Source organism: Heptranchias perlo, chromosome 20, assembly GCF_035084215.1.
Source record: "Heptranchias perlo isolate sHepPer1 chromosome 20, sHepPer1.hap1, whole genome shotgun sequence".
NCBI lineage: Eukaryota > Metazoa > Chordata > Chondrichthyes > Hexanchiformes > Hexanchidae > Heptranchias > Heptranchias perlo.
The window spans coordinates 17,844,777-17,867,154 of NC_090344.1; the positions used below are offsets into that span (position 1 = coordinate 17,844,777).

The 22,378-nt window shown below is 47.3% G+C and overlaps 1 protein-coding gene and 2 non-coding genes across 3 annotated transcripts; 2 read left to right on the plus strand and 1 right to left on the minus strand.

The window, feature by feature from the left end:
* Positions 1-6,888: 6,888 nt before the first annotated feature.
* On the plus strand, positions 6,889-6,962 carry trnan-auu (transfer RNA asparagine (anticodon AUU)). Its single transcript has one exon. It is a non-coding gene; the product is annotated as a tRNA-Asn (tRNA).
* A 4,483-nt stretch (positions 6,963-11,445) lies between these two features.
* LOC137335946 (zona pellucida sperm-binding protein 4-like) lies at positions 11,446-13,778 on the minus strand (the record flags this gene model as incomplete). The annotated part of the gene is made up of 7 exons (XM_068001455.1): positions 11,446-11,631; positions 11,705-11,818; positions 12,591-12,663; positions 12,818-12,965; positions 13,202-13,391; positions 13,472-13,605; positions 13,681-13,778. Coding segments are annotated over 7 exons (906 nt in total), but the record flags the coding sequence as incomplete, so codon positions are not given.
* Positions 13,779-21,220: 7,442 nt separating this feature from the next.
* Positions 21,221-21,293, plus strand: trnav-aac (transfer RNA valine (anticodon AAC)). The gene has a single exon. It is a non-coding gene; the product is annotated as a tRNA-Val (tRNA).
* The last annotated feature ends 1,085 nt before the right edge of the window (positions 21,294-22,378 follow it).

Genomic DNA, 22,378 nt, shown 5'->3' on the forward strand with positions numbered 1-22,378 from the left:
CAATATTAGCCTCTCTTTACCACATTCGTTTCGAATGTGCGACTTGTATTATCAAGTGAGACTTTGCAGAATTAATTGCTCGAAAGCTACATTGTTGTCTGTCTCGGCATCCGTATCTACCACAAGTATAACAGTGACTACACTTCAAAAATACTTCATTGGCTGTATAGCGCTTTGGGACGTCATGAGGTCGTGAAAAGCGCAATATAAATGCAAGACTGTGTTTTTATACTGGGCTAAAAGTACTGATGATTTCATTATGAGGACGAAGAGACATCAATATGTGGACATTGGCTACGAATTCATCATCTGGGTTGGTCCTTTACTTTTCCGTCCGTCTCAGTCTTTCGAACTTTACCGTTCTCTGCTGGTGTCGCAGGTTCGATGATCTTTGGCCGTTCAAGGAAGCTTGAGAAGTCCATCAGGGGAAAACAGAGAGGGACAGAGACAGAGAGAGATAGAGAGATAAAAGTATAGAAAAAAAAGCCTGAATATCAAGTTAGCAGAATTTGAAATGAAGCTTGAGAGAGATGGAATCATACACTCATAGAATCGTTACTGCACAGAAGGAGGCCATTCGGCCCATTGAGCCTGCCCCGGCTCTCTTTAAGAGCGATCCAGTTAGTCCCATTCCCCCGTTCTTTCCCTGTAGACCCGCAAATATTTTTCCTTCAAATATTTATCCAATTCCTTTTAGAAAGTCACGATTAAATCTGCTTCCAGCACCCTTTCAGGAGATGCATTCCAGATTATAACTACTCGCTGATTTAAAACGTTGTTCCTCATATTGCCTTTGGTTCTTTTGTCAACCACCGTAAATCTGTGTCCTCTGGTTCTCGACCCTTCCGCCAACGGGAGCAGTTTCTGTTTATTCACTTTATCTAAGCCCGTCATGATTTTGAACACTTCTATCAAATCTCCTCTCAACCTTCCTGCCCTGAGGAGAACAACCCCAGCTTCTCCAGTCTATACACGTAACTGAAATCCCTCATCCCTGGAACCATTCCAGAAAATCTTTTCTGTATCCTCTCTGTGGCCTTCACATCCTTCCTAAAGTGCGGTACCCAGAATTGGACACAATACTCCAGTTGTGGATTATTGTGAAGTTTCCTTCAAGCACCTTGAAATTTTGCAACAGACCATTGGGCTCCCAATTAAAAGGCTCTGCCGCGGTGGAGAATCGCTCTGAGAGAAGGAAATGCGGCCCGTTATCTCCAGTTCATATTTATTTGAGCATTGAACAAAACTTTAAACAATAGCACCGCGAGCAGCATTTCAATGTTTCACCGAAAGACCCTGTCGAGTTTCAGATCTAACGCCTGAACCACTCGGCCATCACAAGCAGCGAGTGCTGGTAATGCAGGGCTGTAAATCAGATTGCGCAAGGTACTCAGAGGAGATTTGTGGAATTATATGTTGTTTCAAACAGGTTTCCAACTGGACACAGAGAGCCCGATACCATGCAAACGTTGCTGTTTCTCTGGTAGAATTTGCACTTACCACGCGAGGGAACAGGGTTCGTATTCCCGACCAATTAAGGCGCATTTTTATTCTGCACTTCTGAGATCGCCTGATTTGGGATAAATTCACCTTCAGTTTCAATCTGCACACCGCTGTGAGGCATTTTACTCTCTCCGTGTGTGTTGCGTCGACAAACCGGCTGCATTCTGGCCTCTGGACCTCAAACATGCTCGAGAATTAAATCAATCCTGCTTTCTGCAACGCTGAAAAGATGTGAGAAAGAAATAAGTGAATCTTCATTGGAAATAGTGAAACAGGAGGGTTCTGGGATTTGAACTGGGGACCTCTCACATATCAATCAGTGAAACGCCCAAAATGAAAACCATAATCCGAGAACAAGGAGCCGTCAGTAACACAACCGGACAACCAGTCGAAAATTTCCCTGCTACCCACAACCGATCGCCCATTCATTCAGACCGCTTCTGTCCATCGAATCATAGAATGGTTACAGCAGAGAAGGAGGCTATTCGGCCCATCGAGCACGTGGCTGCTTTTTGTATGATCAATCAAATTCGTCACATTCCCCGGCCCTTTCCCGGTGCTCTACATTTTTCCCCTTCAAATTCCTTTTTTGAGTCACGATTGAATCTGCTTCCACCACCCTTTCAAGCAGCACATTCCAGATCATAACTACTCGCTGCGTAATTGTGATTTTCCTCATATCGCCTTTTGTTCTTTTGCAATCAGCTCAAATCTGTGTCCTCTGGTTCCCGACCCTTCCGCCAATTAAACCAGCTTCCCTTGATTTACTTTATCTAAACCCTTCATTAATTTGAAAACTTCTATCAAATCTCCTCTGAACCTTCTCTGCTCTCAGGGGGAGACTCTATCATTACCAACAAGCCAGGAGATCAACCCTGGTTCAATGAGGAGTGTAGAAGAGCATGCCAGGAGCAGCACCAGGCGTACCTAAAAATGAGTTGCCAACCTGATGAAGCGACAACTCAGGACGACATGCATGATAAACAGCGGAAGCAACATGCTATAGACAGAGCTAAGCGATTCCACAATCAACGGATCAGATCAAAGCTCTGCAGTCCAGCCACATCCAGTCGTGAATGGTGGTGGACAATTAAACAACTATCGGGAGGAGGAGGCTCTGCAAACATCCCCATCCCCAATGATGGCGGAGTCCAGCACGTGAGTGCAAAAGACAAGGCTGAAGCGTTTGCAACCATCTTCAGCCAGAAGTGCCGAGTGGATGATCCTTCTCGGCCTCCTCCCGATATCCCCACCATCACAGAAGCCAGTTTTCAGCCAATTCGATTCACTCCACGTGATATCAAGAAACGGCTGAGTGCACTGGATACAGCAAAGGCTATGGGCCCCGACAACATTCTGGCTGTAGTGCTGAAGATTTGTGCTCCAGAACTTGCTGCGCCTCTCGCCAAGCTGTTCCTGTACAGCTACAACACTGGCATCTATCCGACAATGTGGAAAATTGCCCAGGTATGTCCTGTCCACAAAAAGCAAGACAAATCAAATCGAGCCGAATACCGCCCCATCAGCCTACTCTCAATCATCAGCAAAGTGATGGAAGGTGTCGTCGACAGCGCTATCAAGCGGCACTTACTCACCAATAACCTGCTCACCGATGCTCAGTTTGGATTCCGCCAGGACCACTCGGCCCCAGACCTCATTACAGCCTTGGTCCAAACATGGACAAAGGAGCTCAATTCCGGAGGTGAGGTGAGAGTGACTGCCCTTGATATCAAGGCAGCATTTGACCGAGTGTGGCACCAGGGGGAAAACTCTCCAATGGCTGGAGTCATATCCAGCGCAAAGGAAGATGGCAGTGGTTGTTGGAAGCCAATCATCTCAGCCCCAGGACATTGCTGCAGGAGTTCCTCAGGGCAGTTTCCTCGGCCCAACCATCTCCAGCTGCTTCATCAAAGACCTTCCCTCCATCATAAGGTCAGAAATGGGGATGTTCGCTGATGATTGCACAGTGTTCAGTTCCATTCGCAACCCCTCAAATAATGAAGCAGTCCGAACCCGCATGCAGTAAGACCTGGATAACACCCAGGCTTAGGCTTATAAGTGGCAAGTACCATTCGCGTCAGACAAGTGCCAGGCAAAGTCCATCTCCAACAAGAGAGAGTCTAACCACCTCCCCTTGACATTCAACGGCATTACCATCGCCGAATCACCCACCATCAACATCCTGGGGGTCACCATTGACCAGAAACTGAACTGGACCAGCCATATAAATACTGTGGCTACGAGAGCAGGTCAGAGGCTGGGTATTCTGCGGCGAGTGACTCACCTCCTGACTCCCCAAAGCCTCTCCACCATCTACAAAGCACGAGTCAGGAGTGTGATGGAATACTCTCCACTTGCTCGGATGAATGCAGCTCCAACAACACTCAAGAAGCTCGACACCATCCAAGATAAAGCCGCCCGCTTGATTGGCACCCCATCCACCACCCTAAACATTCACTCCCTTCACCACCGGCGCACTGTGGCTGCAGTGTGTACCATCCACAGGAGAACTGTCACCACACGGACTGCAGCGGTTAAAGAAGGCGGCTCACCACCACCTTCTCAAGGGCAATTAGGGATGGGCAATAAATGCCGGCCTCTCCAGCGACGCCCACATCCTATGAACGAATAAAAAAAACAACCCCAGCACAAGGCAAATGCGGTCAATTAGCTTCAATTAATTTGTTTGATCATTAAACATACCTTTAAAGACAGGCCTTGTTTTGTGGAAGTGTGAGCTGGTGGTTTAAATCGCTGGTTTCAATGTCTGGGGGGTTCCTCGATTCTAATTTTAACACTGACAGAATTTCTGCAAATATCCATTTTGACCTGTTCACAGAAAACCCGATTGCAGTGCGATGGAGCAGAGGATGTGAAAGAAGCTGAAAGTGGAAGAGCAGATATTATTTTCATCACAGTGACTGGACACGTTTCCACAGGTAAGGACATCTCACCTTCAGATTCTTTCCAGCAGAGTGGGACAGGTGATCAGAGTGACCGGGCTCTCGCGGCGCAATCGGTCCTTATATGAGTTACAGGCTCGGGAAATGCCGGGGTTTTTTAATTCGAGTCTCACCGAGATCAAACAATCCTTTTCCTTGTGAACATTTCGACCGGAGTTGAAGGTACAATTGGTCTGTTTCAAAATTCATTTAATTATCTGAAATGCCATGCGGTTCCTCCGGACTACTCGGTTGCAAGAGCAGATGAGATGTTTAGTATTACTTGTTTACAGGAGGGAGGCTGCGGTTTTGTATACACAAACTATGATTTTGATCCATCTTCAAATCGTGGGATTTAACTGGAGCTTTAAACCAGCGCCAGAGGCCGCTCAGCCAGGATACTTTCCATCCTACACTTCAGGAGCGAGTTTTACAGGAATAGAATTACTGCAAGCAAGAATTCTACCCCTGAAGCACCAATGCTCGCACGGCAGCAGGAAGCATGTGTCCAGTTAGAAACCTGTCTGAAGGAACATGCAGTCTGACAGAGCCGGAAGTCCAGCAGATTGACTTTCGGTCTGAGCAGATGTTGAGTCTCCTCCTTGAGAGAGTTTCGCCAATCCAGCTCAGAGTGGTTTAAGAATCATGAATTCGGGTGTGACTGGAGCCACTTGTGCAAGATGAAGTGTCGGGGGCAGTTTCACATCCTTGACGGACATTAATGATCCTGTTGCGGTTTTGGTGCAAAATTTCACTTCCCAGCTCCCGAACTAAAATCCAACGCCGTTGCAACTCGAATCCACAACCTTTGAATGGCTTATCAAAAAAAAACAAGCAGAAGTCCAACACACTAGCCATTGCACCACAGGGTCAGTTGCCAAAGAAACCCGAATAAAAAGAAAGACGTGTTTCTCCGGTCCAGGGGCAAAGTAACAATGGATGTTATTCAAAAAACTGTCCCCTCGAATCTGTCTTTATATATTTTTTTGTAAAGCTTCGATTTTAAAAGTTATAAAAAGCCGAAATAAATAAAGTAAATTATCAGAATCGAATCCGTGATTAAGGCGTTACAACATACTCTAAGCAATTGAGTTAACCGGCCGTACTGACGGTCCATTTGACATTTTAATTAATTTCTGTACCTGTACGCTAGTTGGTAGCGCTTTCTGTACTTGGACTCCTAAATCTCTCTGCTCCTCCACAGTTCCTAGTTTCTCACCATTTAGAAAACATTCTGATTTATATTTCTTAGATTTAAATTGGATGATCTCGCTCACCCCCCATTGAACTATATTTGCCGCAGTTTTGCCCACTCACTGAATCTATCAATTCCCACTTTTCAACTTCCTGCTTCAATCTGCATGACTTATTGCGTCACCAGAAGGCTGCGTGTTCAAATCACGGGGTAACCGTTACTTTTCGAGCTGATCAGATTCTGGATCGTTCCGGGATGAATATTGTATCTGCTTTTTGTCAATAAACAGAACCTTGCTCTAAAGTCTGCTTCCCTGGTTCTCAATTTTCAGGAAGGCGTCTCATTCCGCCCTCGACTTTTGACCTTGACCTGCGGTCCCCAAATCGCTCCACTTGAATCTCTAACGCTTTGGGTAGACGTTCAGTGCAAACAATCAGGAATTTAAAGGCACCTCAATGACCTGCACTTTCTTGGAATGAGTTTTGTTCGCCATTGTATTCGACCGTGAAATCGCTCCCGGCTTTCATCTCACTGAAGTGAAGAGTGTGACCGCGTTACATCTGTCAGAGTGGAAGTGACGAGTTTGGGGTCGGTATGGGTCGTTTACAACTTTTGAAATCTCACCAAGCAGCAGAGAAAAAGAAACTTAGAATCAAATTGTCCCTGTCAGTGATGAATTGAAGTGAATATCGCTCCAAGCAGATCTGGACAACTCGCAGCGCAGCCTCACAGGAGTTCCAAATCCACCTTCTCGCCACTCGGCAATCGCATGAACTGAACTTTACTCTGACCCAGTGTCACCCCGCTGAAATCGAGTTTGTCTCGGCCACACTTTTTCTGAACATCATGGTTACTGGTTTAAGAGTGAAAACTGCCGTCCGCTTCACTGTAAGTGCAAGAGACAACTTTGTAAACACCGAGTCGTGTCACAGACCTGCTCGTCGGACCTGCTCATTTCATCTCATCTCATTTTCAGCAAACCTGAATATTACTGGAATAGAGAATGGCGAATCACAGCTCGAGAAATCAATCCTCTCGACCATTAGGGGACTGAGCCTTCCAACATACAGGCGTTTAATGGCAAAGTGAGTTTAATGTTCAGGAATAATAGAGCACAGATTTTCGGTCGTGCAAACTTCACACACTTTATTTTGGAAAAGTTAACTGATAGCAGAGAGAATTTATTTTGATCGCTGCAACCTGAATTTTTAGTTCGTTGAATCAGTAGTTCAACAGCAAACGTGCGCTGTCTCTGTGGCGCAATCGGTTAGCGCGTTCGGTTATTAACCGAAAGTTTGGTGGTTTGATCCCACCCAAGGACAGTAGGGAAACTTTTATCTTCATGGTATCGCATTTCCTTGTTCTGATGTTTGTTTTGGCTGCAAAACAAATGCTCGGTTTCGATGGCCAGCTGAGCACGGCCGATCTTCCACCATTTGACCTGTGATTGGCTTCGCGGAAATCTGAATTCTTCTTGATCGACAAGGTCCGAAGGTTGCAGGAGAGCCGCTTCACGCTGACATGGATATTTATGCAGTGACCGACACCAGACTGTTTCCACAATGAATGTCACCCCCTTTTATTTTGGAAACGCAAAATTGTATATTCACATTCCGATGGGTTTCACTTGATTTGTGAGAGATCATGAAAGGATCCTGCAGCGCTGCCTTGGATAATAACAACAGTTCTAAGCCGCATTTCAGTCGCGGCAACAAATCCTCACATCCGAGTATCTGCCCCCTGAAATCCGAGTATTTGCACCGTTACACCGGAATATCTGCACCATTACACCGGAGTATCTGCACCTTTAAATCCGAGCATCTGCACCTTTGCAGCAGAGTATCTGCACCCTCACAGTGGTGTATCTGCACCCTCACACTGGGATATCTGCACCGTTACACCGGAGTATCTGCACCGTTACAACCATTAACTCATCAACTGTCCCTAATCCTCTTTATCAGCGTCGGGAGACCTAAACAAAACCCAACAGAGAAGACATTGGCTTTATGATTCTTCACTAATGTCCGGACACATTTTTATTTCCGGTACTTTCAGGGAGATTTGGGGAAAGTGGCCGCTGATAGTCAGAAATTAATGCTTGTTGTTTTTTTTCCAGCGGGCTCGTTGGTCTAGGGCTATGATTCTCGCTTCGGGTTTGTGATTTGAAATATGTGAGAGATCCCGGGTTCAAATCCCGGACGAGCACTCATTTTTTCCCCCCCAGACTTTTGATGTTGAGCTGCTGTTCAAACTGGCAGGGTGTTTGGAGGTATCTCAATGATCTCACGTCCTCTGAACGCATTCTACTTGCAATTGCAATGGACCTTGAAACCGCTCTCGGATTTCATCTCACTGATGCAGAATGTGGCCGCTTTTTATCTGTCAGCGTGCAGGTGACGAGGTTGTGGTTGATACCGCGGGCACACCTGTCCGGACATTGGTATTCAGAATGTACAAAATGCTGTCTCAAATACTCTGTTGTCATCCAGGGAGCTCTAGTTTTGCATGCCCTAACTTTCCCCGAGTAAGAATGTGTCCAGTCTGTACCCGAACGATCTCCTCACTCAAAGCCTCCCATTGCTCATTTACTGTTTTACCTGTCAATCTTTGATTCCAATCCACCTGGACCCGATCCCTTTTCAACTCGCTGAAATTCGCTCTTCCCAGTTGAGTATTTTCATACTTGATTTGTCCTTGCATTGTCCACAACGACACATTGGACCCTCTTTGCATCCTCCTCACAGCTCACATTTCACCCCAGCTTTGTGTCGTCTTCAAACTTGGAAATGTTACATTCCGTTCCCTCATCCATATCACATATTGTCCAATTTGATTTCGACAAGTTGGGTGAGTGGGCAACAACATGGCAGATGGAGTATAACGTGGATAAATGTGATGTTATCCACTTTGGTTGTAAAAATAAAGAGAGATTGTTATCTGAATGGTGATAGATTGGGAAGTGCAACGAGACCTGGGTGTCCTTGGACACCAGTCGCTGAAAGCGAGCATTCAGGTGCAGCAAGCGGTTGGGAAGGTGAATGGTATGTTGGCCTTCATTGCAAGAGGATTTGAGTACAGGAACAGGGTCGTCTTACTGCATTGATACAGGGCCTTGGTGAGGCCACACCAATATCTGGAGTATTGTGTGCAGTTTTGGTCTCCTTATGTGAGGAAGGATGTCCTTGCCATGGAGGGAGTGCAACGAAGGTTTACCAGACTGATATATATTGTGACTAGCTGGGGCACAAGCAGTGATCCCTGCGGTACCCCACTGGTCACTGCCTGCCACCCGGAAAAAGACCCGTTCATTCCTACTCTGTTTCCTGTCTGTCAACCAATTCTCAATCCATGCCAGTCTATTCCCCCCAATCCCATGTGCTTAAATTTTGCACGCGACATCTTGTGTGGGACCTTATCAAAAGCCTTCTGAAAATCCAAGTACACCACATCTACTGGTTCTCCCCTATCTATTCTACTAGTTACATCCTCAAAAAACTCCAGTAGATTTGTTAAGCATGATTTCCCTTTCACAAATCTATGCTGACTTTGTCTAATCCCATTGATGCCTTCCAAGCGTTCTGCATTAACATCTTTTAAAATAGACGAGCATTTTCCCCACGACTGATGTTAGGCTAACTGGTCGTAATTCCCTGTTTTTTCTCTCCCTCCTTTTTTAAATGGTGGAGTTACATTTGCCACCTTCCAATCTGTAGGAACCGTTGAGGAGTCCATAGAATTTTGGTAGATGATCACGAATGCATCCACTATTTCCAGGGCCACTTCGTTTTGTACTCTGGGTTGGAGATTAGCAGACCGTGGGGATTTTTCAGCCTTTCGCCCCATTAATTTGCCGAGCACTATTTTTTTTTTAACTAATACTTGTTTCCTTCAGTTTGTCCCTCACTAGGCCCTTGGTTCCCTAACATTTCTGGAAGGTTATTTGTATCCTCCTTTGTGAAGACAGAACAAAAAGTATGTGTTTAATTGTTCTGCCATTTCTTTGTTTCCAATTATAACTTCCCATTTCTGACTGTAAGGAACCTACATTTGTCTTCACTGATCTTTTTCTCTTGACATATTTTTATAGAAGCTTTTACAGTCAGTTTTTATGTTCCCTGCTAGTTTACTCTATCTTTCCCCTCTTAATCAATCTCTTTGTCCTCCTTTGCTGAATTCTAAACTGCTCCCAATCCTCAGGCTTGCGGCTTTTTCTGGCAATTTTATATGTCTCCTCTTCGGATCTAATACTATCCCTAATTTCTTTTGCAAGCCACGGTTGAGCCATCTTTCCTGTTTTATTTTTGCGCCAGACAGGAATGAATAATTGTTGTAATTCGTGCACACGTTCTTTAAATATTAGCCATTGCCTCCAGACCGTCATCCCTTTTAGTAAAGTTCCCCAATCTATCCTGGCCAACTCACACCTCATACTTTCGTAATTTCATTTATTTAGATTCAGGACCCTAGTTTCGGATTCAACTACTTCACTCTCCATCTTAATGAGGAATTCTATCAAGTTATGGTTGCTCTTCCTTCAGGGACCCCGCACAACAAGATTGTTAATTAATCCTTTCTCAGTGCAAAATACCCATTCTAGGATCGTCTGTTCTCTAGTTGGTTCCTCAACATATTGGTCGAGAAATCCATTACGTACACAATCCAGGAATTCCTCCCCCACAGTATTATTGCTAATTTAGCTTGACCAATCGATGTGTAAATTAAAGTCACCCATGATTATAGTTGTACCCTTCTTGCATGCGTCCCTAATTTTCGGTTTAATGCCCTCCCCTACAGCTTGGGGGGAGGGGGCAATAGACAACCCCCACCGACGCTTTCACCCCTTGGTGTTTTAGCTCCACCCATAGAGATTCCACATCCTGATTTTCGGAGGAAATATCCTTCCTTACTATTGCATTGATTTCCTCCTTTACTCGCAACGCTACCCCACCTCCTTTCCCCTTTTTGCCTGTCGTTCCTAAATATTGAATACCCGTGGATGTTCAGTACCCATCCTTGGTCACCCTGCAACTATGTCTCCATAATCGCAACTATATTATACCCGTTAATATCGATCTGCATTTAATACATCTACCTTATTGCGAATGCTCTGCACATTAAGACAACGCCTTTAGACTGGTTTTGAAGATTGCTAGCCATCTTAGTATTATTTTACACTGTGAGCCTATTTGTTTTTTCTGCCTTCCACTATTGCTTCTTCCCGTTCTGTCTTGTTTCAACCTCCTCCGCCTCCCTGCTCAAATTCCCATCCCCAACAGCACTAGCAAACACCTTCACGAGGACATCGGTCTTGGTCCTGCTCCGGCGTAGCCCATCCCACGTGTACAGGTCCCACCTTCCGCAGAACCGGTCCCAATGTCTCAGGAACTTAAATCCCTCCCACACCATCCCTGCAGCCACATATTCATCTGGTCCATTCTCCTGTTCCAAAAGCTGGAGAGATCAGCAGCCAGCAGGCATGCTAGGAGAGCCCAACACTTCAGGCTTGGCAAACTGGTCAATCGATGCCCTCAGTGAACAGGTAATGCCAGAGTCATGGGCCCAGGACCAACCCACAGGTTCAGAGTTAGAGGCAAATGAACCAGTCATTCCTGCCCGACACCATTTTACGACAAACCCACCGCAACTTTGCCCCGGATCTCAATCCGAATTGTGGGGGTGGGGGCAGGGGTAATTGTTGGCTGCAGCCGTCGGATGCTGCACAAACAATTCTCAAACCAGGCACCAAGTTAACTCACTGCAAAGAGTAAAATCCAGCGAGCATTTGGAAGATAACACGAGACCTGCAATCATCTATAACAGGAGTTTATTATCCAACAGACATCTACAGTTCCATAGAGCTGCACTCGGAGCCCACCCTGCGGCCAGGCTCCATTTTCCACATAGCAACAGTCCCGACCAACAGGGCCAAGGAGAGCAGCGCTACCCCAATCGCCAATCCAGGAACACGGGAGGGTGAATCAACAGCAGCATCTGTGGGGAGAATCCAGGGTTAGATGGGCACCAGATACTCCATCACTAGACACAAGTGGAGCTTACTGCTTACCTTTCTCGTCCTGGTGGATTCGAGCAGCCAACCTCGCTTCACCTTCCAGGAAAAGGATGGGTCCATTTGCGGTCACCAAGACCCCAGACCGGTCATCGGCGCTTCTTCGCCTTTCTGGGGGACAAGGAGAACAAGAGACAGTTTATGGTGAATGATTAAATCTTCAGCTCTCTGCAAATCCTGAATCAGATGGCCTCATGCAAAAAACATCAAGGCCCTGGGTACCGGACTGAGTTTAGAGTTCCGGCTATAATTGAATCCGGTTCTCACCAAACCGATTCTCAGAAGGACGCGGCATCTGAGCAGAGTTTGCAATTGCTGCCGCCACAATGGCCAGTCTGGTCTCCTGGTGAAGAGACACTGTTTGATGCATTACTTTGACCCGCAGTTTCATGAGACTTTGACAATTGGCCAGGTGTCCGGCCCCGGGACATCCGTTCGGTTCCACCCTGAATTCCCGGTGTCAGAAAGGGGACAATTAGATGCTGGTTAAATGTTCTACGAGGCCAAGGGTGGACTCTTCCGAACCGGATGTGGAACACACCCGTGCCAACAATGGGGATTCTGCTCCTCAGGGATCGGCAATTAGGACAGCTCAGCATCCGGGCAAGTAGCAAGGAACCAAAAATACTTCATTCATCCCAACTCAAGGATTAGAGCATCCTTCACAATTACTGACCTGGTGCAAGATGTGCTCAGACCCGCTGACCTAGATTGCTAGTCTAATGGAAACCGGCACCGAATGGAACGGGACAAGTTCCCAGATCCGGGACACTCAGCAAGTGGACGAGCACTGGGCACAGGGTGAGGGAGCCCCATGTCCAGATGTCCCACACCCACCCCTCCCAATCAGGGTTTAGTTTCTATTCAGATCGCAGGTACTTACTGGAGCTGCAGGGAGCCGTGCAGTTCTCTCGGGTGGCAGGGTAGCAAACCTCAGCACTACAGTGGAAATAAACCTGCAAAGGGACAGTGCGGTATGGTCAATCCCACAGGTTGCAGTCAGATTAATGCTTCTACAGTCAACCGACCAACAGAGGCCTGCTCACTTATTAAGATCCAGGCAACAAGTGATACCAAGTGACGGGGAAAGAAGCACTGAAGGAAACTCACCTCTCCGGTCAGAGCCCGGCCCGAAACTCGGTCCCAGAAAGCGAACGTGCTGACTACAAAACGATTATGGTGAGTTGGGAACCGCAAATGGGAAGCAGCGTTTACTGGTATGAGGCGGGTTTTGTAGTTATCACCAGCAAAGGGGCACCTGGAACAGAGACAGAGGGGCGTCACGGGGAGAGGAGACCTCCAATAGATGGCCACACGGTTATAGGTTTACATCAACCCAATTATTCCGGAGAATGGACCAAAATGTCACCTTCGAAGGAATATTTCCCCAATCACTAACCCGGACTGAAGTAACGATTTCTGTATTAATCCCCACCCATGTCGCCCTCTCCCCAATCCCCACACTGCCTCAAGCCCCCTCACTCGATCCCTTACCTCTCCACCAGGAGGTCCCATCGGAGCCCCGAATACGGCTCTGGGGTGGGGGTCGCCCAGCAGTCATTGAGCACCAGCACAAGGGACGGATCGTTCCGGTTCAGGACACGAACCTCCACAAACACGGGGTCCCGGAGCACACTCAGGATCGGGTAGTCACTGGCCACATACCAGCTCCGGTAGCCACCATCTGGAAAGAGAAAGATGAATGGCGGGCACTATTTGGAGAGAGACTGAATTTGGACACTACTATCAGCGAGCACTCGTTACCTCTCGCTAGTCTCAGCTCCAGAAGCAGGATCCCGGCCTCAGTAGCTGGCAGTGGCGGAGAAAGGCTGTAAACTCTGGGCTTCACCTGCAGATCAGACTCCTGGCTTCCCTTGTAACTGCACTGGACATGGAGCCTGCAAGAGAACGGACACAGCTGGAGAATTCAGCTCCTCACTGTCTCTACCCGCTGAATGTGCTCCTATTCTCACCTGAAAGAGCTGTCCCGGGTCACCGATCCCAAAGCGCCATCCAAGATCTCAAACTCACCCAACACATCCGTTTCATACAGGATGTTCACCCCGTCCAGCTACAAGAGACAGAAGACCATCAGTCCCGAACTGAGCCATTGACGGGACTCCCAGCCCGCAATACCTACCCGCTGAGTAGCGCCACATTCAGTGACTGCGAACTGAAAGAGCACAGTGTCTGCAGAGGCCACGGTTGGACTGCACTCAGCTCCGTCTCCATCCTTCAGATGGAGGGTTGTTAGGTTTACAGGAGGCAGCGTCAAATCCTTGGAGATCGCGATCAGGACCCGCCCATCCTTGGTGCAGACTGCAAGAGAGGCAATGGAAGGCGGTTAGTTGCCCCACGGGGAGGGTCAAGGGAACAGTTACCGGGAGGGGGACAAACCCCATCCATGTTTCAGTTTCTATCCCACCCCATTATCTGTCTAATGGAGACCAGTGGACCAACTACAGCTCATCACCGCGCTGCTTGGACTGAAATTGCCCGCATCTCCGATAGAAATCAAATATGAAATCCAAATGGTCAGTGGCAGCAGGTGCCGGAGCTCGTTCACTCTGCCCTTCCTCAGTGTGACTCCCAAGTTATCGAGCAACAGTAGAATGATTCGAACTCCAGATACTGGGTCAAAGGGCGATTAACTATTGCCCTTTCTGTATCTGATTAACAGCCACCCCCCAATCCCACCATCAAATCTACTCTGCGGGATTGGAAGCTCCCAATCCCACCACCGGTTCCACTCTCCGAACTGGAAACGTTTGAATTTCCAACTGGCGTTGTAGGACAGGAAGGAGAGAGATGAAACTGTCCAGGGAAACCGCGTGCAGCTGGATTGCGGGTGACCCTGGAAAGTCCTGGCCCAGAATATAGACAGACCAAGAATACACACACCTGGCAAATTGTCCAGTGAATAGAAACATGGCGGCGCATCCCGATTCCCCGCATCGAAGCAGCAGCCTCTCTGCACACACTCAATGGCTTCAATTCCCGGAAATCCGCAGTCTTTGCGGTTTTTAGGAGACAACCAACATTTATCGGCGGGGAAAAGAAGAGAGGGCGGCTGAGCTGAACAGATTACAACAAATAACAAAACAAGAATCCCCCAACCCCTCTATTATAACAAGCGAACTCTCCTAAGTAAGTGATAAGGGAAAGCCGACTCCCCCTTTTTATAGCAGCGCTGTTTAACCCGCAGTAACGGAATGTCCCAATCAGCATGAGGCAGAGTCCGTGGCCCACGAGCTCCCGAACATCAACCCGCATTCGCACGGCTCACACGGATGGGCCTGTTTTTATTGGCAGAATAAAGGTGAGACTGGCTCCAACGTCACCTCTGTTTCTTCATCACAACCAAACTGGAACCAAATCGCATTATTTGTTTTTTTCTTGCTTTTTAGTCACCTTTATTTTTTAGACCGAACGTCACCTATAATAGTTTATTAAAAATAGGCCCCATCTCCGTGTGACCGGTGGGAATGCGGGTTTTTCAATACTAATTAATAAACAGAGTGAAATCAATATGTTATTCTACAGATACGGTACGGCAGCAGAGTGGTGATGTCACTGAAATAGCAATCCAGCAGGCCTGGCTGAATAATCTCCAAGTCATAAGTTCAAATCCCGCCACGGCAGCTGAGGAATTTAATTTCAATTAATTAAATAAAATCTGGAATTAAAATACTGGTATCAGTAATGGGTTGCTATGAAACTACCGGATTGTCGTGAAAACACATCTGCTTCACGAATATCCTTCAAAGAAGGAAACCTGCCGTCCTTACCCGGTCTGGCCTGAATATGACTCCAGACCCACAGCAATGTGGTTGATTCTTAATTGCCCTCTGAAATGGCCCAGCAAGCAACTCAGCTGTATAAATCCCGCTGAAAAAAAAGTCAAAATAAGAATAAAACCGGACGGACCACTCCGCACGGGACACGACAAAGATTAAAACAAGCCCAGCTACCCCGCAAAGCCCTCCTCACTAACATCTGGAGACTTGTGCCAAAATTGGGGGAGCTGTCCCACAGACGAGTCAAGCAAGAGCCTGACACAGCAATGCTCACAGAATCATGCTTTTCAGCCAACGTCCCAGATTCTTCCATCACCATCCCTGGGGATGTCCTGTCCCACCGGCAGGACAGATCCGACCAGAGGTAGCGGTACAGTGATATACAGTCAGGAGGGAGTGGCCCTGGGTAGTCCTCAACATTGACTCTGGACCCCATGAAAACTCATGGCATAAGGTCAAACATGGGCAAGGAAACCTCCTGCTGATTACCAGCTACCGTCCTCCCTCAGCTGATGATATCAGTTATCCTCCATGTTGAGCACCACTTGGAGGAAGCAATGAGGGTGGCAGGGGCACAGATTGTACTTTGGGTGGGAGACTTCAATATCCACTACTGACCGAGCTGGTCGAGTCCTGAAGAATATAGCTGCGAGAGTGGGCCTGCGTTGGGTGTTGAGCGAACCAACCTCGTCCTCACCAATCTACCTGTCGCAAATGCATCTGTTCCATGACACCACTGCACAGTCCTCATGGTGACGAAGTCCCGTCTTCGCACTGAGGATACCATCCAACGTGTTGTGTGACACTACCATTGTGCTAAATGGGATAGATGCAGAACAGATCCAGCAGCTCAAAACTGGGCATCCATGAGTTGCTGTGGGCCATCAGCAGCAGCACAATCTGTAATCTCATGGATCGGCATATCCCTCACTCTACCATTACCAACAAGCCAGTGGATCAACCCTGGTTCAATGAGGAGTGTAGAAGAGCATGCCAGGAGCAACACCAGGCGTCCAAATAATGAGGTTTCAACCTGGTGAACCGACATCTCAGGACTACATGCATGCTAAACAGCGGAAGCAACATGCTATAGACAGAGCTAAGCGATTCCACAACCAACGGATCAGATCAAAGCTCTGCAGTCCTGCCACATCCAGTCGTGAATGGTGGTGGATAATTAAACAAGTCATGGGAGGAGGAGGCTCTGTAAACCTCCCCATCCTCAATGATGGCAGAGCCCAGCACGTGAGTGCAAAAGACAAGGCTGAAGCGGTTGCAACCATCTTCAGCCAGAAGTGCCGTGTGGATGATCCATCTGGGCCTCCTTCCGATATCTCCAAAATCACAGAAGCCAATCTTCAGCCAACTCGATTCACTCCACGTGATATCAAGGAACGGCTGGAGTGCACTGGATACAGCAAAGGCGATGGGCCCGGACAACATCCCGGCTGTCGTGCTGAAGTCTTGTGCTCCAGAACTAGCCGCCCCTCTCGCCAAGCTATTCCAGTACAGCTACAAGACTGGCATCTACCCGAAAATGTGGAAAATTGCCCAGGTATGTCCTGTCCAAAAAAGCAGGACAAATCCAATCCGGCCAATTACCGCCCCATTAGTCTGCTCTCGATCATCAGCAAAGTGATGGAAGGTGTCGTCGACAATGCTATTAAGCGGCACTTACTCACCAATAAACTGCTCACCGATGCTCGTTTGGGTTCCGCCAGGAGCACTCAGCTCCAGACCTCATTACAGCCTTGGTCCAAACATGGACAAAAGAGCTGAGTTCCAGAGGTGAGGTGAGAGGTACAGACCCTTGATATCAAGGCAGCATTTGACCGAGTGTGGCACCAAGGAACCCTAGTAAAATTGAAGTCAATGGGAATCAGGGGAAAACTCTCGAGTGGCTGGATTTATACCTAGCACAAAGGAAGATGGGAGTGGTTGTTGGAGGCCAATCATCTCACCCCCAAGGCATTGTTGCAGGAGTTCTGCAGGGCAGTGCATTAGGCCCAACCATCTTCAGCTGCTTCATCAATGACCTTCCTTCCATCATAAGGTCAGAAATGGTGACGTTCGCTGATGATTGCACAGTGTTCAGTTCCATTCGCAATCCCTCAAATAATGAAGCAGTCCGAGCTCGCATTCAGCAAGACCTCGACAACATCCAGGCTTGGGCTGATAAGTGCCAAGTAACATTGGCGCCAGACAAGTGCCAGGCAATGACCATCTCCAACAAGAGAGAGTCGAACCACCTCCCCTTGACATTAAACGGCATTAACATCGCCGAATCCCCCATCATCAACATCCTGGGTTCACCATTGATCAGAAACTTAACTGGACCATCCAATAGTGCGGCTACAAGAGCAGGTCAGAGGCTGAGTATTCTGCGGCGAGTGACTCACCTCCTGATTCCCAAAGCCTTTCCCCATATACAAGGCACAAGTCAGGAGTGTGATGGAATACTGTCCACTGGCCTGCATGAGTGCAGCTCCAACAACACTCAAGAAGCTCGACACGATCCAGGACAAAGCCGCCCGCTTGATTGGCACCCATCCACCACCCTAAACATTCACTCCCTTCACCACCGACCCACAGTGGCTGCAGTGTGTACAATCTTTGGGATGCACTGCAGCAATTCGCCAAGGCTTCTTCGACAGCACCTCCCAAACCTACGACCTTTTCCACCAAGAATGACAATGGCAGCAGGCAGATGGGAACAATACCACCTGCACGTTCCCCTCCAAGTCACACACCATCCCGACTTCGAAATATATCGCCGTTCCTTCATCACTGTTGGGTGAAAATACTGGAACTCCCTGCCGAACAGCACTGTGGGAGAACCTTCACCACACGGACTGCAGCGGTTCAAGAAAGCGGCTCACCACCACCACTCAAGGGTGATTAGGGATGGGCAATAAATGCTGGCCTCGCCAGCGACGCCCACATCCCATGAACGAATATATATAAAAAAACTTAAATACTGTGGCTACAATAGCAGGTCAGAGGCTGGGCATTCTACGGCGAGTGACTCAGCTCATGACTCTCAAAAATCTTTCTACCATCTACAAGGCACAAGTCAGGAGTGTGATGGAATACCCTCCACATGCCTGGACGAATGCATATTCAACAACAATCAAGAAGCTAGGCACCATCCAGGACAAAGCAGCCCGATTAATTGGCACCCCATCCACCATCTTTAACATTCACTCCCTCCAGCGCACCGTGGCTGCAGTGTGTACCATCTACAAGATGCACTGTAGCCATGCAATTCGCCAAGGCTTCTTCGACAGCACCACCCAAACCCGCGACCTCTACCAGCTAGAAGGACAAGAGCAGCAGGCCCATGGGAACAAAACCCCCTGCACATTCCCCTCCAAGTCACACACCATGCTCACGTGACGCTGGGTCAAAATCCGAGAACTCCCTGCCGAACAGCACTGTGGGAGAACCTTCAGCACACGGACTTCAGCGGTTCATGAAGGCGGCTCACCGCCACCTTCTCAAGGCAAATTAGGGATACACAATAAATGCTGGCATTGCCAGCGACGGTCAAATCCCATGAAATCATAGATTTCGGAGAAAGGTTGCAGCACGGAAGGAGGCCATTCGGCTCGATATAACAGCAATCCAGCTCGTCCCACTCCCCCACCGTTTCCCCGTAGCCGTGCAATTCTTTTCCTTTCAAGAAATTATCCAGTTCCCTTTTGAAGGCCATGATTGAATCTGCCTCCACCACCCCCTCGGGCAGTGCATTCCAGGTCCTAGCCATTCGCTGTGTAAAGAAGTTTTTCCTCATTTCACCTTTGGTTCTTTTGCCAGTCACCTGAAATCTATGTCCCCTGTTTCTTGACCCTTCTGCCAATGAGATCAGTTTCTCTCCACCTATTCTGTCCAGACCCATCATCATTTTGAATACCTTGATTAATTCTCCTCGCAACCGTCTCTGTTCCAAGGAGAACAACGCAACTTCTCCAGTCTATCCAAGTAACTAGAGTCCCTCATCCCTGGAATCATTCTATTAAATCTCTTCTGCACCCTCTCGAAGGCCTTCACATTTTTCCGAAAGTGCGGTGCACAGAACTGGACACAATACTCCAGTTGTGGCCGAATCAGTGTTTGATAAAGGTTCATCATAACGTCCATGCTTTTTTACTCTATGCCTCTATTTAAAAAGCCCAGGATCCCGTATGATTTTTAACGGCTTTCTCAACCTGCTCTGCCACCTTCAAATATTGGTGCACATAAACCCGCAGAACTCTCTGAACCTGTGCCCCTTTTAGATTTGTGCCCTCTAGTTTATATTGCCTCTCCTCGTTCTTCCTAGCGAAATGTATCACTATTCATGTTTCTGCGTTAAATTTCATCTGCCATGTGTCCGCCAAGCAGCCAGTCTGTCTATCACCTCTTGAGGTGTATCACTATCCTTCACAGTGTTTACCGCCATTCCAAATTTTGTTTCATCAGCAAATTTTGAAGTTGTGCCCAGTACACCCAAGTCCAAGTCATTAATATATATGAAGAAAAGCAGTGGTCCCATCACTAACCCATGGGGAACACCACTGTACACCTCCCTCCAGTCCACAAAACAACCGCTCACCACTACTTTCTGTTTCCTGTCCCTTAGCCAAATCTGTATCCATGTTTCTATTGCCCCCTTTATCCATGGGCCGCAATCTTACTGATAAGCCTACAGTGGGGCACTTTATTAAATGCCTTTTTAAAGTCCATATACACCGTATCAACTGCATTGCCTTCATCTACCCTCTCTGTTATCTCATCAAAATATTCCATCAGGTTAGTTAAACTCGTTTTGCCTTTAACTAATCCGTGCCGGCTTTCCCTAATCAATCCACACTCGTCCAAGTGATTGTGAATTCTGTCCCCGATTGTCGTTTCTAAAAGTTTCCCCAACACTGAGGTTACCTGACTGGCCTCTTGTTGCTGGGTTCACCCTTGCACTCTTTCTTGAACAAGGGTGTAACATTTGCAATTCTCCGCTCCTCTGCACCACCGCCGTATCTTTGGATATTTGGATGATTATGGCCAGTACCTCTGCAATTTCCCCTCTTACTTATATCAGCAACCTGAGATGCATCCCATCCGGATCGGGTGACTTATCTACTTTAAGTGCAGATAGCCTTTCAAGTACCTCTTTTTTATCAATGTTTCGCCCATCTGGTATCTCAACTATATCTTCCTATACTGAGACTCTGGCAGCATCTTCATCTTTGGTAAAGACAAATGCAAAGTATTCATTTAGTCCCTGAGCCACCCACTCTGCCTCCATGAGTAGATCTCCTTTATGGTCACTAATCAGAGTAGGGCTCTTACGACCCATTTAATGTTTACATGCCTGTGGAAGTCTTTTGGATTCCCTTTTATGTTGGCCTCCAGTCTATTCTTATACTCTCTCTTTGACCCCTCTTATTTCCTCTTTCACATCCCCTCTGAACTTGCTGTATTCTGCCTGGTGAATGAATACATAAAAAAAAGTTAGGATTTCCGTCAGCCTGAAACAAAAAGTTATTAGTTGATTAATGGCGATTTGAACAACTATTCGTCTTTTTTCAGAGTTTAATGAGTATTGCGAAATTAATACAGTAAAATATTTTGTGGAAGTTAATCCCCTGAACGGGAAAGGGACCCGTCTCCCACACTGAGAGCATTTGCAGACGGCAGCTATCTTCTGAGGGTTTCCTGTAAGATCGTGTGTAACAGCGTTTCTGTAGTGTAGTGGTTATCACGTTCGCCTAACACGCGAAAGGTCCCCGGTTCGAAACCGGGCAGAAACATTTTGAAAACGTTACGCACTAAAATTCAATAAGTGTGAAAAAAGCAAGAATTCAGTCTGTGGTTAAATGTGAATAAAATACCACACCTCACAGAACAGGTATATTTTCCATTCTCTGTGTAGTTCAATACAAACTCAAACACTACACATATACAGACAGTGTTCAACACTCACTCACGTTTCCTGAACTGACGGTGCAGAAAGCCCCTCTCAAAGCTGCACATTGCGAATAATTTCAGCTGATTTGTGAGAGATCATTAAAGGCTCCTGAAGTGCAGCTTCGGTTAATAACCACAGTTAAAGACAGCATTGCTGCCGCGGCAACAAACATCGGTTTTTCGATGTTTGATGTTCCCCAGCTCCCGGATTGATTGAGGCCACGACAGAAACAACATTAAGCCCCTCTTTCGGCCCCGCTCTCTCCAAACACACGTTGCTGGCGGGAAGCTGCAATTCCCGCTACAGACAGCGCATTACTGCCCATCCCTGGTAAACAAGACACCACCGAAGCTTTGACAACACATCACAGGCATCGTCTGTCCCGGAGCTGTTGCTCCGCAACAAAGGCAGAACTTACCAGCTGTTTCAAAATTTATAGCTTGAACACTGGACTCTGATATCACAACCCGCTTTAAAAGTTTAATGCTTTAACGACTGAGCTACCCAGGCTCGCTCGTCGTTAAGTTCCCATCTTAAATATTCATAAGAGGACTCTGAATCATCCCTCGAAGACGTCGAACGGGGGTGAGGGTCCCTGTTATAAAATTCTCAGTCACGTGTTGAGGGGTATCCTTGATTTTATTGAACATGATCTAAGAAACATGGACAGTGAACTCGTGAGTTTAAAATCCTTCTTGTTTGTGCCAAATGACTTGTCATTCGTTGGCACGAATTAAAATAACACTTTACCCAGTGGCCCAAAAGCTGAACTTGTCCCACACGGGAGTTGGAAAAGGCCTCTCGACCTTTCAGCGTATTAACATCTGTAAGCTGAATAATTTCACCCGTGACACAGAGACACCAGGCAGCATATTTCCCTTCCAAATTTTCCCCACACGAAACTTCCAACCGATGAATATCCGCTCA